Source organism: Numenius arquata, chromosome 8 (assembly GCF_964106895.1).
Source record: "Numenius arquata chromosome 8, bNumArq3.hap1.1, whole genome shotgun sequence".
NCBI lineage: Eukaryota > Metazoa > Chordata > Aves > Charadriiformes > Scolopacidae > Numenius > Numenius arquata.
This window is the reverse complement of record NC_133583.1, coordinates 15,436,306-15,455,025: the sequence shown is the minus strand read 5'-3', so window position 1 is coordinate 15,455,025 and position 18,720 is coordinate 15,436,306. Positions and strand designations below refer to the sequence as shown.

The 18,720-nt window shown below is 36.1% G+C and overlaps 1 protein-coding gene across 1 annotated transcript in view; it reads left to right on the top strand.

Moving 5' to 3' along the window:
- CACNA2D3 (calcium voltage-gated channel auxiliary subunit alpha2delta 3) overlaps positions 1-18,720 on the top strand; it is a 456,710-nt gene that overhangs the window by 199,863 nt on the left and 238,127 nt on the right. The window contains exons 7-9 of the mRNA XM_074151549.1: positions 1,166-1,226; positions 1,318-1,468; positions 10,006-10,080. Coding sequence (XP_074007650.1) covers positions 1,166-1,226; positions 1,318-1,468; positions 10,006-10,080 — 287 coding nt within the window. The remainder of the gene's footprint in view (positions 1-1,165; positions 1,227-1,317; positions 1,469-10,005; positions 10,081-18,720) is intronic.

The window sequence follows — 18,720 nt, the reverse complement described above, 5'->3', positions numbered from 1 at the left end:
ACGTTTTCAACGTTCTGAGTTTTTTGCACCAATTTTCAACTAAATTCTTAACAGCCTGTGGAGAAGGAGGGTAAGGAGGACCCTTCACATAGTATTGAACTACTGAACTTAGATAATCTAACTCTATCGATGCATAGAGTAAGACTTAATTGTGATTTATTGTTCAGTTTTATACTTTCACTTAACCTGACACCTTTACATTTAAAGATTTCAAAAATGTGTTTCAAAGTTTACTTTCGCACCAGTTGTAATAAAATGCAATTAGATGGCTTGTATTATTTCTATAGAAATAAGTTAAAATATAGTTACCACTTATGTTTAATCACATACCAAATTTGCTACATAATGAATAAACTGAAAAGTTAAATAAGCTGATCCTCAGCTTTTGTAACTTTGGATCAGACCCACAGCAGGAACTATTCCTTTAGCTGACCTATGGTTTTTAAGTCTGAAGCCTTGAGTTTAATGTGAGCAAGTTTACTATAAGCTTGTATGTCTGAAAATGACTGAAAGTAATGGCTACTACATCTGTATTAGTTTTCGATTAGAGTTCAGTTCTCAAGGTCCATCTTATTTCAAAGGTAGAAGAAACTTTAGTCCTTATTTTAAAGTCTGTTTCTTGTTTTGTGCTAGAAAATGAGTGTAAAAAGCAGGAAGCCCTGTCAATTTTTTTTTTTTTTTTTTGCTTGGAGATGTTTTTATCATACTTCTTTTGACCCACAACCAGGAGATACTACCTCTTCATAGTGATGTTAGCAAAACAGGTTTATGACCTGTGAGTGAAGCAGTATAACAGGACCTGTTGAAATCAGCCATGGGTAGCAAGTGCTCAAGTTCTGAAAGGGACTTGGCAAGCATCTCATAAAGCTTGCCAGTACCAATGACCAAGTATGACAGTACTTTAGTGAGAGTAGTATGAGGAACATAGTTGGCTTGAAGAGGTTTTCACCTTACAGTAGGCTAAAAAGGAGTGAGGAAAAAAAATATTGTTTCTGGTGGTCCTATTTTATTAAATTATTTTTTCCAGTGTTTCTTATGTTGTAATACCATTGCCAATTAAAGTATGAGACTCAATTAAGTGCTGCTTAGCCCCAATACCACAGATGCCTTTTGAACAGATAGTGTGAATATATAATTTAATCTTTTTTTTTTTTTTTTTAAACAGGAATTAAATGGGAACCTGATGAGAATGGAGTCATTGCATTTGACTGCAGAAATAGAAAATGGTAGGCAATGATGACTACCAGTGTTTAAGAAATTTGAAAGGAAGAAAAATTCAGTATTTAAAATAACAAGTTGTTTTATCTTTTTTCTTAGGTATATCCAGGCAGCAACTTCTCCAAAAGATGTGGTAATTTTAGTAGATGTCAGTGGCAGCATGAAAGGGCTTCGCTTGACTATTGCAAAACAGACAGTTTCATCTATTTTGGATACCCTTGGAGATGATGACTTCTTCAATATAATTGCTGTGAGTGTCTCAGGATTTTTCTTCCTTTTTTTTTTTTCTTCCATCATTTGTTGCTATCTGTCATGTTTTACATCACACAATACGCTTGAAAAATGTTGCAGGCAGGTGGTGGATATAAGATGACATCTGAACCAACTGGACAGACACTGATTTTCTGATGCAAGCTTCTTCAGGTGACAGTGCTTTCAAAGTGTTTTCCTATGACTTGCAATCTGAAACCCCTTAAGTTTTCTTGAGTTTGGAGTTGCAAAGAATAGTAATCTGTTTTGTAGGTTGCCTGAACTTTCTACATTATCTTAATTTTTATCTTTGGGGTGTGTTCTCTCCCATCTTTTTCCACTCCTCACAGCTTCTGCAATACAGTGCAAATTGCAAAATGGTTAATATGTAAGAATTAGTAGAATCAGATCTTAGCTTTTTCTGAAGCTTGTATGGAATAATAAAATAGCTCTTTATTGTTCATGCTTTGTCAGTGTGAATCTGAAATGTATGTGTGTATAAATTATGCAGAGGTATTACTAGTGCTTACTGACAGTGATAAATTAGATCATCAGTAGTTCCTGTTATTTGTGTATGGTAGTCAGTTTTCTGTGGTACAGGTACATGTTTTAAATCCGTTAAAAGAGGCAAGTTTTACAGTATTTAAGAGTAATGCGATTAATCATGTAGGTAAGGGTGGCTTTAACAAGTCCAAAACTGACATCAGAACTACAATTTGCATGGGGGATGGTGGGGAGCAGGAATCAGTGGTATTCTACTCTCCTCTGCTGATATTCTTTTGCTAACACTTTATAAACATGTGGTTTTATCATATGTATAGATCCTAAAAATGTCTTAAAACACTTGAATGTAAGAAAGATTTTGGCCTTTTTTTGCTACAAGGGAAGTGCCCTTTGTCTACTAAAATAGCGACCTTAGTGACACGAGTGCAAATCCTTGAGGTTGTATGGAGAATTAAGTAAATATGCCTGAGGTGTATGTGCATTTATTGTATTTTTAAGAGATAGTGCGCAGTTAGTTGAGAATATCTTTCATATTAATCTCCCCTTCATGATAATTGCATAATTAGCAGAAACTCATGTAGTAGAAAGACATAATTACACACTACATCAAAAAAAAAAGATTTACTGTCCTTCAAAAAAATTGTGGTTAACTGTAATCTAAATAACTTTTGTCAGTTGAAAGAATGTTTCAACTAAGTAATTATTAAGGTACTTGACCAGACATTTTTCGGTGTATAATCGCTGCATTTATCAGTAGTTGTGACAGTTACATTGAATGATGTAGGAAGAAAAAAGAATTTTTTTTTTTTTTTTTAATGAAGTTCTTTACTTTGGAAAAACCAAAAAGCTCATCTATAAGAAAAAATGTAAAGATGTATGGAGCTGGAATCCAAACTAATGATTTTGCCTAACTAGTACAGCAGAAATACTGTGTAAATACTTTAAAAAAAAAAAAAAAAGCAAAAATGAAATAACTAAAATTTATTTTTTTTAATTTAAACTTTAATTGAAAATGAACTGAACCTGTGTGTAAAATGGGATGGAGTCACCGAATTTTTGTGTAATTTATTGCCAATTAACACAAACCTCTGATCACTGATATGGGCATTGAGAAAAGGAAAGAAACACCCAGTTGAGCCTCCTGCCCCTTGCCCGGGCTCAGCTGCTGTCCAGTGCTCCCCCTTACGCCTTGGTCTCGGCACCCATTACCTGTGCTGCTGCGTTCAGTCCCTCCCTTCTCCTGGGTGAGGTGCTGGGCGGTTGGGGTTCTGTGTAGGTTTCTGTCAGCAGCTCTGTGCTTATTAGTTTCTCACTGCCACTCTTCACTGCTTACTGATTTTCCTCTGCTTTCTTTTTTCCTCTTCAGTGTGGGTCACCCATGGGCCTCCGTCCCTCAGGTGTGTCCCCACCTCAGCCCGGGTCGCCCATGGCCACAGGCCCTCAGGGCTGTCCCTGCCCCGGTGCAGGTCACCTGCAGACCACGGTGTCCAGAAGCGCACCCTTTTCACCGTGACACTTTTCCAGCTGTGTTTCCAAATGTTTCCAGCCCCTGATGACTTCTTCCTTACACCTGCCTGTACGTGGATGCCACAGCCCCCTCAGGGCTGCTGCTGCTGTGGGTTTGGTGCCTCACAGGCTGCTCAGGCCCACGTTGGCACCGGCTGGAACTGGCTGTGACCAGCACAGGGCAGCGCACGGCCTCTCAGCCCACTCCTGCTTGTGCCTAATATGTAGTTTGGCTAGTATATGAAATTCTTAATATTTAGAAAGGTATGTAATTACTGTGGTAATTATAGCATTTTTCTGAGGTAATTTTTTCATCTGTTTCCTCTCTCAAACATCTTTTAGGATGAGTACCGTGGGGTTTTTTTGTTGAAATAAGTAGAAATAGCAACTGAGAATGTGATTTATTCTTACCAGCTTAGCTGTTTAAATTCACTGGGACACTGATGGTTTAACTACCATGCAAATGTGAACCTGAAATTACTCGTGGCATTGAAAGAGGTACCACAGAAACGCAGGGGAAAGTGGGGACACCATGACAGGGGTGACAATGAGCATGTAAAGATACCTTGAGGTATCTTGGAGGAAGAGTTTTTAAGGAGTTGTTTTGGACTAAGTGTCACAATATAATCCTTCCTGTCTCACAAGGCAAAAAAAAGAATAGTGTAAAGAAAACACAAAATTTGTTTGCTTGAAAATGCAACAAACTGGTAACAGAGACTGGTGCTGTGGAGAAAGGAGTGGAGGTTTCAATGAGGAGTGGCATAGGTAGTCTGGGGTTGGATTGTGAACTCCTAAAATTTGATAAGTTAGAGGAAGATGTAGTGAGGGTACACAGGAAAGCCAGGTTTACTGTGATCTAAGAGATCAGCAGAAATTACTTCTGAAGCACTGCGCTGAAAGTGCTAGCAGGGCAAATGATCTTTGTCAAGACCAGAGAGGATGTTTCAGTGATCAAATCATGAGACAACAAGGCTCATGCAAGAGGCTTCTTGGTGTGAAAGCACTGAAAATCCCATACAGCTTTCATCTATAGACAAATGTTTGGGTGAGATTATATCTTACTCTTTATAATTTAGACATAACCTGGTGATATATAGCAAGTCTCTGTATCTAGAACCGGCCAGCTGTGCAGTGTGTGCAAAAATCAATCCACTGTGCCTGAATGTCGAAGACTTGCTCTTCACATAGCACACAGCTGATACTTGTTGCTGGTGGGCATCTGGAACTCTGAGAGAAATGATCAAACACTGTACTTCTTTCTCTTCCCAGACCAAAATTTGAGGTGGCACAAGAGCTTTATGTGGGAAATCTGGACAAAAAATACACTTACTGGATGAAGCGCCTGAATGATTGTCAGGATGACTTTATTATGGACAGTGATTAATGGAACAAATACTTGCAACAGAAGTAAGGAACTGGGTCAGGAACATTAGGAGTCAAATAAGTTAAGGAGATCTCATCTGTTGTACTCTCACAAGAGGAGAGAACCCTAAAGCATGTGTGCATTTTGAGGCAAAAGAAGGAAATGCAAGAAAAATAGTGCTGAAAGATGTGAGAGGACTTACAGATGAGCAATAGGCAGAATGAAGCAAGTGGAAGGGTTAATCAAGCAGATGAGAAACTTTTATGTTTGCTACAGTAAGAAGGGACAGCACTTTAAGTTAGCCAAAGAGAACACAAGGTTAGAGAAGCTGGACTGGTGTAACCCGGGGCTCTGCGTTGACAGTGGGAGTCAAGAATGGAAAGCAATTGAGCATTGAGAAAGTCAGTATCTATGTCAGTGGAAGAAGAGGAAACAGAACTTAGCAGATGAAATGGTGATGTCCGAAAAGCAATTGTGCAAAATTTGTGATCATCATCTCTGGTAATTTTTTATTCTCCCTTTACAATGTTTCACAGTACAAAAAGTTTTAAAAACTTTTCAATTTGCTTTTCAGGTGGTTGTTATGTGTTTCACTATTCCATATACAAAACGATGTTTAGGATTCTCATTAACTGTGATGGGACTTGTGGTCACCACATACTAACATAGTTAAAAATTCAATTGATACTTATAAATATGCAGTAGGACAGCAAAAAAAACCCCATAACACCCCAGCCAAGAACAAAACCTAAAAGCCACTGGCATTAGTACATTAGCTAATGATTTTTCACTAAATAGATTTTTAAATTTATATGTATATATAGCAGAAAGCAGAATTCAGGCCTTTCCAGAGAATAAACATAAAGGATAATGTTAAAAATTGTTTTAGCTTTCATGGTTAGGTTGTTGCAAAATCTGTCTGAAATTGGTAGACTAAATGATTGAATTGAAAAAAACCTGTTGAAATACAAGAGTGATTTTGTGCTGCCTGTGTTAAAATTTAAGGTCAGTTCACTGGTACATGAACAGAGATGCCTGCAACAAGAGAAAAGGCGTGTTTTTCCAATTCGCTTTGAAGTATAATTCCAAGTCATGCGTTAAATTAACAATATTATCATAAAACGAGTACTAATTTTGCCGAATGCTGAAATTTTTAAAATGCTTTTATAAAAATGTAAACTCTACATTAAATTAACAAAATATTAACTGAGCCAAGAATGTTAAATTAATTTTAGTGCTTTAGTCACACCATTTTAGCAAAATTGATTAAAAGAAAAGTATTTGTTAATTCAAAGCACAGTAGTATACGTCCCTGGTTTTAATTTGTAGAATTTTCCATTATAAATGGTTTCTGTGTAGTTTCTTCTTTGGAGTTCTTGTAGTCATACAGAATAGATTATGGATAAACTTACTTTTCAGTCTGCCTGAATAATTGGATTTTGTACAGCTAATATGTGAGCAGGCTGAGAAAGAAAAAGGCAGCCAATTGCTAACCTTCATATGATTGCTCCAAGCAGTGGGCTGTGCTTATGTGCCACTGGTTGTGCGTGGTAACACTAGTGGAACTTTGGAAATACCAATTCCTTTGGTTCCTTTTCTGGTTTGGCTTCACTGTCAGATCTTAGGTTGGGCTGTATCGGATGTCTGAGTATGCCTAATATAGTGTGAAATCTTTTATCTGTCTGCACAACAAAATGTGAATTTAACTTGTTTCCGTGGACCTTGCTCCAGACAGCTTAAGTATGACAAAGCATAAATATGAAAAGTCCTAAGGTAAATGTAAACTACTTGTGTAGATGTGCTAGAACCATATATATGTCACGTTTTCAGAATATGAGTAGTATCTGATTATACAATGTGGGTCAGCAGCTGTCTAACTAACTATATAGTTCCTCTTAGTTCAGATTTTAGCCCACTCATTTTATTTTATACCTGTTGTGCAAAGAAATAACTAGAGTGACAAAATAATGTGAGCTAATAAAGCAGATGAATGTAACTAACTAAAAGAATAATAAACATCAATGTCATCAAATGTTTAAATTACAAGAGAGATGGAAGCAGATCAAGGTTTTAGAAGAGGAGCTCAGAAAGGATGGTGTAATTGATTTTTATTTCTCTCCCTCCTTCCTTCAGCAGAACACAGGCTATTCACAGCTATCGCACAGGTATTAGTTCTCTCAGCTATTGCATTGATTTATTTTGAAACTTAAATAATTTTGTCCAGTGAATTTTTCCGTCTCTTAATATTTGAGTTTTTAAAAAAGAAAACTGTATACAATTAGTGAAGAGTATAAGAATTAAAATAGATCATAAAAATGCATCCTTGTAAGAAGCCAAAACATCAGAAGCTGCTAAAACTTTTTACATAAAGGTTTTTCTTATTATGCTTTCTTTTGTATCCATACAGTAGAGGAAGAACTGCTAACAAACAGAACATTTCCAGGTTATGCTTGTTATCTGTAGAACACTATTACATAAAATACTCATTTACACACCTTGGCATAATCCGGTTTCTTCTGCCATACGTAGCAGATTACTTAAAATATTTTTAAGGAATAATCTCAAGGTGAATTAGATGCCACAAATGCAAATAGTGTCATCATTTGGCTGGGTTTCAGAGGGATGAATATCTATGTTTTCTTATGTTCGTAATGACAATGAGAGTTCGTCTATATGCCATCTATGAAATTGTGCTGTTTATGTGAGAATGAACATTTTTATTCATCCTTTTTTGAAGTAGGTTGATTCTGTAACATGGGGCTGCTAGGAGACTGAAAGCATGTCTTCTGTGAAAGTGTGGGCATGCTTTATACTATGCAACTGAATATCACTAAAGGTCTAGTGGGAAGCTACTGTGAATCTCGGTTATGGTGCAGCTAGCAGAGGTGCAAGCTACATATCTGTGGGAATACCCTTCTGATATGAATTACTCAAAATAGTAGTTAAAATAAATCTTATAGAAATGTAATGGAGTGAAATGATGCTATTTAGATGCAAGGTCTGATAGATTAGGAAGTTGTTTCACCTATTTGATGGTGGTGGGTAGGCATAGAAAAAAAATTTTGGTACTACTACAGCATTAGGAAATTCTGAGTTTGTTTGCATACTGGTGCTTGAAACTGAGACCATGACTGAGAGACAGGTAGACTTTAGTGTTTTATTGCACATTGGCTAATTCTAGCCTCTGTGCTTCATATCAAATAAGGAAAAAGTACGTATGTTAATATAGTTTCCAATGACAGGTACAGAAATCAATCTAGGAAGAGGCTTAACAGGAAAGTATATTGATTAAAGAACATGCTAAAAAAACCTGTGAAGACAGGAAAAAGCTTGGGAGTAGAGACCAGGGTACTGGTGTCTGTTACAGATTTTCAGTATTTTTTTACAATAAAATGGAATGTGGTCTTGACTTTGGCCTATAATAAAAGATGATGTGTAGATTTCGCATTATTTTGCAATGACTGTCAGGAAATAGATTGGAAAGCAGTCTGAAGAGAGAAACTGTAGGGGAAAGTACATCATTTATCAGCTCAATAAACTGTTATGATACAGAGATGCACATGGGACATTCCCAGTGGCTCTAAAGTGTTCCAGAAGTCCTTTCCTTGTTTTTTGATATTACCTTTGAAGCAATAGACTTATCCACAGGCTCTCATATATTGGAATAACATTGATAGGAATAAAATAATTAGGGAAGCATGCAAATCTGCTGCAGAAATTATGTGTAAATATCTTTGGAGCATTTATGTTTCTATACAACTAAGCAGGATGCAAATAGTCTGTATAACCAGCAATCGTAAGTGGGGTTACGCTGGGTTTGTATTTCCTTATAGCTGAGCCTAGCACAATGCCTCAAGAATATCTTGATGAAGTTCAAATTAAACACTCTTCCCTGTGCAACAGTAATTATGAGCATGATGAGTAGTGCACTGTTAGAATCAATGATGATGACAGGTGTCCAGAGTGGAACAGGCTGCAAGGGTCTATGGTTAGACATATGGGTAGAGAAAGGAGCGGTGTTAAATTGAAAAGAGTAGAACAAATTCAGAGCTACAGGCAGAATGAGGCAGTGAGAACTTGCAGTGACAGAGAGTCTTGTCTAAGGAGCATTCTTTAATGAGTCATTATAAGGCTTTTTTTATTCTCATTGAGGTGGAGGAAGAAGGGAATAAATGCATATATTAATCTAATGAAATATTTTTCCTGATTATTTTTTACTTGGCTTAATGTGTTGTAATTCGTTGTTTACTATGGATGTTCTGATTCATTTAATGCCTATGAAGTATGAAACTGAGTAGAGCCTAAATGCAGAGGCCTTATAATTTGATCTGTGATAACCTCTAGAGTAGATTAAATTAATGAGAGGAGGAATTAAATTAAAACTGTATCTATACAACTAAAGTAGACTTTTTGAAGGCACTTCTCTATTAATTGAACCTGTGTTAAAAGGTTTAAAAAATTTAAACAATCAAGTCCAATTTTTAATCAAGTGACTTAAGCATCCATGAGTCCGCAAGATCTACTGACTGCTGATGAGATTGTTTCTTTTAATGCTTAGGATGCTCTGAAAATAGGACTGGGATATCTAACTTACCCAGAGCCTGCAAGATAAGCAGATAGTTCCTTAAAGATCTGTCACAGCTTTATGACCTACTGTATAATAAGCTACTCTGCTTGACTGAAATTCTGACCATTGTCAGACATATCTAGGATTGATTCAAGCTTACAGACTTTTTGGTGTAGTTGTTCCACTATTAACCTTCCAAAATGTTAGTTAGTGCCTCAAGTATTTGTCAGGCCTTTTTTTATATGTAGCAAAGAATTGGGAGTTGTGACTGTGATGTATCAAACATGACCTCTTAATACTATCCAGATTTCAACTTGAAGGGTATTTATGCCAGCTAATGTATATAGTACCCATTAACTTCACCCGAGTGTTGGCATCCATTCAATGAAATGCTCCTTTTAAAAAGTATAAACCTCTGAAATATTAACAATCGTGTAAAAGGAAAAAAAATACCACAGCCATTTTAAAAAAATGAACTGAATCCTTTTGTTCGTGCTTTATGTGCATGGTTCACTGTAGTTCTAAATCACTAAATTAAATTGTCTCTTTCAAAGCCTTTAATTAAATTTTTCATCATACTTTTTACTTCTCTCTGTAGTATAATGAAGAACTTCACTATGTAGAGCCGTGTCTGAATGGAACATTAGTTCAAGCAGACAGAGCCAACAAAGAGGTAAGGAATCAAAGTGAAAAAACAGCAGAGAGATAGGATGCAGTACGTAACAATGTGCCATAATGATCTTTTCCTAGTACAATGCATTCCATTATTAGAATTTATTAATTATTCTCCTTATGCTATTTCAAAGGAGTCTTATGTGACACAGTAGGAAAAAAACAAAATAACCTCCTAGTCAGTTTTGTTGGATAAACTTAATGGAAAAATACAGGAATCACTGACAATATGCTGCTAATAAAGTTTAGTAGTTAAGTAAAATGCTTCATTTGCTTTAAATTGAACTATCATTCTGTTACCAGTAACTACTGAGAAAGAGATTGCATTCTTAACTAAAACTAATGCTAAAGTTGAAACAAAAGTCTCAGAACAAATGAAAACAAATATAATTTTATGATAATAAAAAAATACAGCATTCCAAATAGATGTGTCAAAAAAATAACACATTTATTCAAGAAAGTTCTGTGAAAGTGTTCAAATTAATTACATCCTGCTGGCATTTTTCAGAAAATGCCAATTACAAAATTACAAAAAATTACAGTGATTTCAGTGAAAGTTTTATTTGAAGGGAGATTGCAGTATGAATCTGCAGCTTGAAATTTAGTTTATTGCCTGTCATCCAAATGCAGTTGCTTTATACAAGTGTTACTGCATCACACTTCTTAGAAAGGTATGGTAAGATTGTTTATACCATGTAAAATTATGAAATAAGATGGGTGAAAAGTCCTGTGTTTCTTGTAGAGGGAAAGGCCTGTTAAAATAAGCCCCTTGTGTTACTGTAGAACTTCACTGCTAAAACTTCTCTTAAAGAGACTTGCCCATCTATACTGTCTTGCTTACGGCTGGAGAGGGCAATAGTCTTGCATCTTTTTTTAAATACTTCTCTCTTTTTACTGAAGGCAAATCAGAAAAGTTTCAGCTGAACACTGAATTTTGCTTAACGTTGTGTGGTAGTTCATTTTTCCTCAATAACTCAATGAGATGTTACAATAAGTAGAAAACATAGCTCTGAAACTTCGAAGTGTGTCTATCTTAGGTCTTTTTATGTATACCAAGATAAAATGAATTTGGTCTTGTTAGGCTGAACTTTACTCAGTTGTATTATTCACATGAGTTCTTTGCATTTTGCCTACGTGTACACCTACAGTCTACAGGAATTCTTCTTCATGGGCTGCTCCCTTAATATACTTGGTATTCCTCATGGTTGACTTTTAGATTGTCTAAATATCATTTGGTTATTATGTGAAATGACACGAATTGTTTCAAATCATTTAGTGTTGAAGACCCTTATTTGTGAACTGTAATGCAGTTTTATAAATGAGTGCTTTGTTGTGGATGCATCTAATTAACCATATGAAAGCTGTGCAAGTTCTAGAATTAAAACTAAAGATTCAAATATATTGCCCAGATGTACTGTCTGGAATCAATCCTACTGTTAACCTTTCCATCACTCTGCAACCGATCAAAATGCCGATTACCATACACCCATATGTTACTTAATGTCAGATTTGTTTTAATTTAATTGATCAAAAAGTTTTTATGCCACCCAGATGATGCTCAGATTTTATGAGCAGTGCTCAATTATTCAAAATAGCTAAGTACAATTTCAGATTTTGTTCTTCAGAGTAAGCTTCAGTATAATTTCTTGTTAGCTAAATTATTATTGTTTTTTAAATTCTGGAATCACTTTGTGCTTTATTTTGCCTACAAATTGAATAACATTCACGGTTTCGAAAAATAACTAAATGTGTCCTTTTTTCCAGTTATTCGTATTAGTGAACTAGTTATTGCTCTTTCCTTGAAAGGCCAGAACTAGAGAGTAAACTTGAGATAGGTAGCATGTAATAGTTCCATGTATTTTTATATACTTTGACTTTGTCAATCTTAATTTGTTTCTTAACTTCTATGAATGTATATGTTCTTATTTTTCTACTTCATGTAATGAAGTTAACAATTTATTTGCCTTAACACTGGAAGGCTCAAAAGTATCATGAGTATTTGTCTCCATTTGTCTCAAAAATCTATGACAAGGATTTTTTTTTGGTAGACTATGGGAAACTGCTTCAGCTTGGGAAGTGAATGCTTCTTAATGGTGTTGGTGCTGAATCATAGAATCATCATAGAATCATAGTATGGTTTGGGTTGGAAAGGACCTTAAAGATCATTGAGTTCCAGCACTCATGGGCAGGGACACCTTCCACTAGACCAGGTTGCTCAAAGCCCCATCTTACCTGTCCTTTAACACCCCCAGGGATGGGGCATCCACAGCTTCTCTGGGCAACCTGTTTCAGTGTCTCGCCACTCTCACAATAACAAATTTATTCCTAATATCTACTCTAAATCTCCCCTCTTTCAGTTTATAACTCTGACCCCTCATCCTATTACTACACTCCCTGATCAAGAGTCCCTCCCCATCTTTCCTGTAGGCCACCTTTAAGTACTGGAAGGCTGCCATCACGTCTCCCCGGAGCCTTCTTTTCTGCTGTCTGGATTACACTTTTTCTCAGTGAAAGAGTAGACTCTTGCCTTTTTTTTTTTTCCTTTTTTTCCCCTCCATAAAATCTCTTCTTTTTTGGGGAGGGAAACAGCATTGTAAACACAGTGTAGTTTCACACATTGGCTCTAGACTGTTATTTTCTGAACCACAGGTGGTAACTACTTAAAAGAAAAAAAATCCACTCTTGTTAAAGTATGAAAAAGCATTTAAAACATTGTAACCCTCTTATATGTACTCTGTGGTGATATTCTCCCTTGAGTAATATGACTCAGTTTTCTATTCCAAGTGTCGGGAAAGATAAAGCCCACATTTCCCTACCCACCCCCCTCCCCCCACCCCCCTCCTATTTTTTTCTTTGTTTTTCAGGTAGGAACAGTAAATCTGTAGCATAGGTCTGTACAAAGTGTCTACAGAGCAAGAGTGTTGCATTTCTCTTGGAGATTCTTGATCCTGCATTGTTTTGCTAAGCAGAAAGAGCAGTTAGAAAACTGACAGGACAAGGGGCAATGGGCACAAGCTGGAACATAGAAAGTTCCATTCAAATATGAGGAAGAACTTCTTTACAGTGAGGGTGACAGAGCACTGAAACAGGCTGCCCAGGGAGGTTGTGGAGTCCCCTTCTCTGAAGATTTTCAAGACCCACCTGGATGCAGTCCTGAGTAATGTGCTATAGGCAATCCTGCTTTGGCAGGGGAGTTGGACTAGATGATCTCTAAAAGGTCCCTTCCAACTCCAACAATTCCATGATTCCGTGAAAACACAGCATGAGTACTTTTACCTTTGCAACTTTCAACTTAGCCAAAGGTATGTTTTGAAGATTGGTAGAGATTGCATAGTGATTGGCGTAGTGAAGGCAGGAATTTTTTTTTTTTTTTTTTTTAACAAGCCCCATCGTACCTGTAGGGGTTATTTAATCAAGATCAATCCTTGATTAAAGCACTAATAAGTATCAGTCTGGTGCATTACAGCAGAATTTTAAAGGACATCAAATAAATTTAATATAATTAAGCATTTTAATAATGAATATATTCATGCATTTTTGTTATGGGAAAGGAATGACGGTTGGGGAAAATAAATTTTCAGCCCTGAATCTCTTAACACGTTTATCAAGTAACATGCTTTTCTTTAAGAAAGAGTTGAGGATGCATGGAAAGAAGTGATGATTCTAAGCATCTAAAGCTGTTCCCTATCAGCTTCAAAAACAGCAAAGCAATGCAGTCTTGAATTGTAAATCTTTATTCACTTTTTTACTGCTAGTGACAACCTACAAGGAAGAGATGCTAGTATATGTTTAGAAATATCCATAGATTTTGATAATATTTTTTTTTTTCGACAGAACTGTTGATTCTCTACAAGCTTATGTTCTGTGTAGTTTTCAGTGCAGTGAGAATCTAATTGCACCTTGAATTTCTGTCAGATACAACTTCAGAAAACATACTGCTTTTGAGAAAGCTTATTGAATCAGGTCTGGTTTATGTATTTATAAAAGACAAACTTAAACTTCAAATATAACAGAGTGATGTGATTGGTGTTAATATATGTGCTACCAGTTTTACTAAGATAAAAAGTAGGCATCCCAGTACCAGATTGCTCCCAACATATAGCGTTTCTGCTTTCACTTTTACAGTAGGAGAATATAGTAATTTGTTTTAATAATAATTATGTTTTCAGGTGATATGGTAGTCACCAAGTTGCATCCACTTATTTCTAAAATTTTTCACAGCCTAGCATTTGTCGTGAAATTTTTGTGTTGGCACATACCTGCATTGAATGTTCAGTTTAGATATGTGGAGACATATTTTCAGAATGTTGTAAGCTATCCTTAATTTGCAAAACTTGCTTCAAGTTTTGTTTATCACAAAGATTAAATCTATAATTATAATGAGTAGCATAAATGAGGTTGAAATTAATCTGTGATCCTAAATGTGGTTTAGTAATATAAAATATGTAACATATATTTGAATTTTACCAGACTAATTTATAATTTGGCATTAGCATTAACCAGCTGCTACCTTGAAGTGTATCAATTTGCTATACACAAATTTATAAAAGAGTGGGAAATAGTTCAGACACTATTCTGTCACCGTCTACACTTTCTCCACAAATTACAAACATGTGGAACTGCCTATTTTAATACTAGTTTTCTTGGGCCAAGAAGTTTTCGTATTTGAGAAACTCCATATTACAATTTACCTACCCCAAAGGAATCGTATGACAATCTGATTTAATGTAACTCCAGATTTAAAGTAACAATATTACAATATACATTCCTCTTTTATATGTTGTTTTAATGTACTATATATGGTTTGAGGACATTTCTCTGTAAATGTTTCCAGATGAAATATATCATCTTCTAGATGCACAGATAGGCACAGTAACTCCAAACTAAATCAAGAACTTACCCCTACGTAAATTAGAATGACAAAAATAGACAGATGTAGTGTATAACTTCCAATGAGCTTTTATTTTGGTATGCAATTACCAGAAATTAAATAACCAGAAGAATGATTCAGCAATGAAGCTGAGTGATATTGCCAATAAGAGGTTGGTAAATACAAATTTTTCATATTGAATTTTATTTAAGCAAATTACTTAGGTGTGTATTTATCTATCAATCTCTACCAGACCTCCAAAAAGATTGTTGACTGCATTGCTTAGCTGTTACAAAAAACCAAAACTGGAAGGTCTCACCGAAATCTACTTTTTAAAAAACTGGCTAGCCATTATAGACCCCCAAAACTTTCAACTAGCCCCAGACCACTGAAATTTGGTCTGAAGTTTTCTATTGCAGCCCCAGGCAACTAATTTACTTAATAAGAATTTGTTTTTAATCTGAGCATATTGAATCTTGAGGTCTTTGTTCAGCTTTGCTTTCAGGATTGTTTTCCTGAAAAAAATCCAGTCTACCAACACAACATGCTAAGGAACGCGAGTTCATCATCACCAGCAAGTGAACTTGTGATTGCCCTGGCAACGGATTTTAAACGGGATGGTGCTTAAATGCATTTTACAGATGTTAATGCGTGTTTATCAATTGTTAGTACGTGTGGGTAAACTTCCCTGTGACACATCAGTAAACATCACTCTCCCACCTCACGCATATGCCTCCTGATTGGTATTGGGTTTTTTTACTGGTTTACACGCTGGTGTAGTCCCTCTTGAAAAATCCGATAAATCTTTGCCAAGTATGTCTCAGGAACATTTGGAGTTACAGCATGCATAGATGAGTGTGGGAACTAATACTAGAAGTAGCAAAAACTTGCACTAAAACTGAGAGAGAAATCTGGAGGAATGTTGAACCCATTAACAATGCTTTTCTGTAGGAAGCTCACCTTTGTCAGACAACTAATAGCAAATATCATAGTTTTCCAGTGTAACTGTATAAACTCTGCTGCATATATCCGTTGTGTTACTTCCTTCTTTGGAATCAGTGGAAAATGCTTTGTTCATGTATGTTTAGATTTGAATGCGTGGTCCTGTAACTTCATCTAATTTGGGTAGCATGCTCCTACTCATCACAAATGGTACCTTATTTTTGGTAATCACAAGTGGCTGTAATGTACGTACAATGTATCTGTAGAGGGTACTGGGACTACTGTATATATATACTGTAACGTATTCCCTTAAGGAGGAAACTGAAACTTTGTTGTTGTATTAAAACTGCCGAAAAACTGTATAAATGGGAAGCTGGGCTTAACTCAATTGACTAATTCAGAAGCCCTAAAATAGAAGGAAAAAAACTCCACCAAAACAACCAAACCATCAAAATAGGCTGGTTTAGCTAGGTAAGTAGGAAGATAAGACAGGGGCTTGATTTGGTCAGAAGTTTACAACAGTAAAATTGCTACCAGTGTACTTCCATCTCGTCAGTGGTAGAGAAATATGATATAAAGGCATACAGGTTTTTGAGTCTTCCAGAAAAAGGATGTGCTGTAAGCCACAGCAAGCTGAACTTACTGTGTGATGTATCTCTATTTGTGAAGCCTTAGGTGGTGTCCTCGTGTTAAGATACATTAAAACAGCCTGTGTGCCAATGAAAACTTGTGCCAAGCAGGCCACTATTGTGACTATCTTTGTCATGATGCTAAGGAAAAATCCATCAGTGAAATTCTGCAAATGTTTGCTACTGTCAAAAAAAAAAAAAAAGGCTATACCAAAACATGAATGCCAGACATTAGGGATTACATTAGCAGGCAACTTGTTTGCTCTTTTTTGTATATGTCTGAGATGGTTGTTGCTGCACTTACCTGGCATTTGAGAATTGGAGCTTGGTTCTCTGCATTAATGTGTCATTACTTGCTTTCAAATGTGTTTGCTTCCTCAGATGTCAAATGAAGATGGCTGTACTTTTTTCTTCTCCTTTCTTTTTCTTGATCAAAAAGGGTAAAACCTTGAAGGCTATGGAGTATCCTCCTTTTATTGTAATGGAGGCCAAAAAATTCCCCTGACACTTGTGCACCCACGGGACTCCTTCTCTTTTGTTAGGAGTGTGACCAGGTTCTGTTCACTTCCAGAATGTAAAAACTTGTTGTCTTATTGTGATTATAGACACCAGTCAGCTTTTATAATCTTAGAGAGTAAACCTGGTGAAGCCTTCAGAACAGCCTGTAAGATAAGAGAGCAGTAAAAGGAGACGCCTCAGAATTGCCTCCAAATCAGTGAATTACTCTTCAACTTTACTATGGGCTGGATAAACCAGTGTATCTTTTTGGCTACAAAGTTGGGAGCTTCTGCCATAAAGGAAAAATTCAGTTTTCACAGTTTTCTGGCCTTCATTTCAGAAGAGTGTTTAAGTTGCGTGCAATGACCTGAAATTAGGAAAGGAATATCAGATTCTCAGATCAGATGTATTCATGTACCCCCCTCTACCTCCCTAAATGCTCCTATGTTCCAAATCATGAAAAAGTGGCCTGACACTTTGCAAAAATCATACGTCATCTCCCAAGCACAGATTTGTTGAAATAAATTACTTAACTTGAATTATTTAAATTTATTCACAATTAAACCCTAATAAATCAAAAGTAGGAAATTGAAAAATGAAGTAACAGAAATATGACTTGCTATCATGTTTTGCCAAACAATTTTACCCTAATCCCTGAAGTCTGACAACTTCATCTAACCAAGTATGGTCCAAAATCCCTACAACTGTTGATTAAGCTATGAGGCTAGAAGAGGTAAATACACCTGCGTGTACCAAAAAACACTTTCAATAATCTCATTATAAGAGAAACTCCAAGTTAAATCATGATAAATCGTTATAAATTTATCCTCTTACTCAGTTATGCCAAAGCCATATACAACAGTGGTGTGATTTTAATATTCTGTATAACTGTCCTGTGAAGCATACAATATGAAGACCATTAAAAATCTTTCTATGTTCCTCCTCATTTAAGTTCTGAAATAGTCCAAGTCAAGTTAGGCCACTGGATTTTTAAGCAGAAATAGGTGTGTGTAAATATTATTTTTCATCTTTGGAAAACCAGTGTCAGTACACCCTGTTCAGCATACCCCATTGTTCTTCAAATAGGCGTGTTTGTAACTATACCTAGGACAAGAACTCATTTCCTGATTCTAGGTCCATCAAATGTATTTGTTGGTTTGTTTCTGACTTAAAGGATCCTAACAAACTTTACATAGTTTAAAAAGAAAAGGAGAGAACCTTTTTGATTTGTATACATGGATTATTATCAGATGTTAGGATCACTGGGACTTTCTGGTTTTGGCACCGGATAGCGTTTATAAACAGACAAAATCAGCAGCATGCAAGGGTACAAGACCAAGTGCATGCATCACTGGTGTTCTGGTTTGAACCCTTGTAGATATTTGCCAAAGACCTTGTCCTGGCTGACATGCACAAGTGGATTTGTATCCTCACACTCATCAGCTCATGTTTTTCAGCCACTTCTAAATGGATCATAGATACCTGCACAGCTGAACACATCGATACTTCCTCACTGTAATAAGACACAACTTCTCCTGTTGAGCTCTGGCCCTATAATTTTGTAATCAGACATCAGAGTCTGATTGTCATAATTGTGTGCCTAATTTGCATTTGGAATTACCAAGATTATGCATGTCAATTAGGTATTTGAGTCCACAATTAGATACTGCACATTCTGGTAATTGCACATGGAAATCAGGCC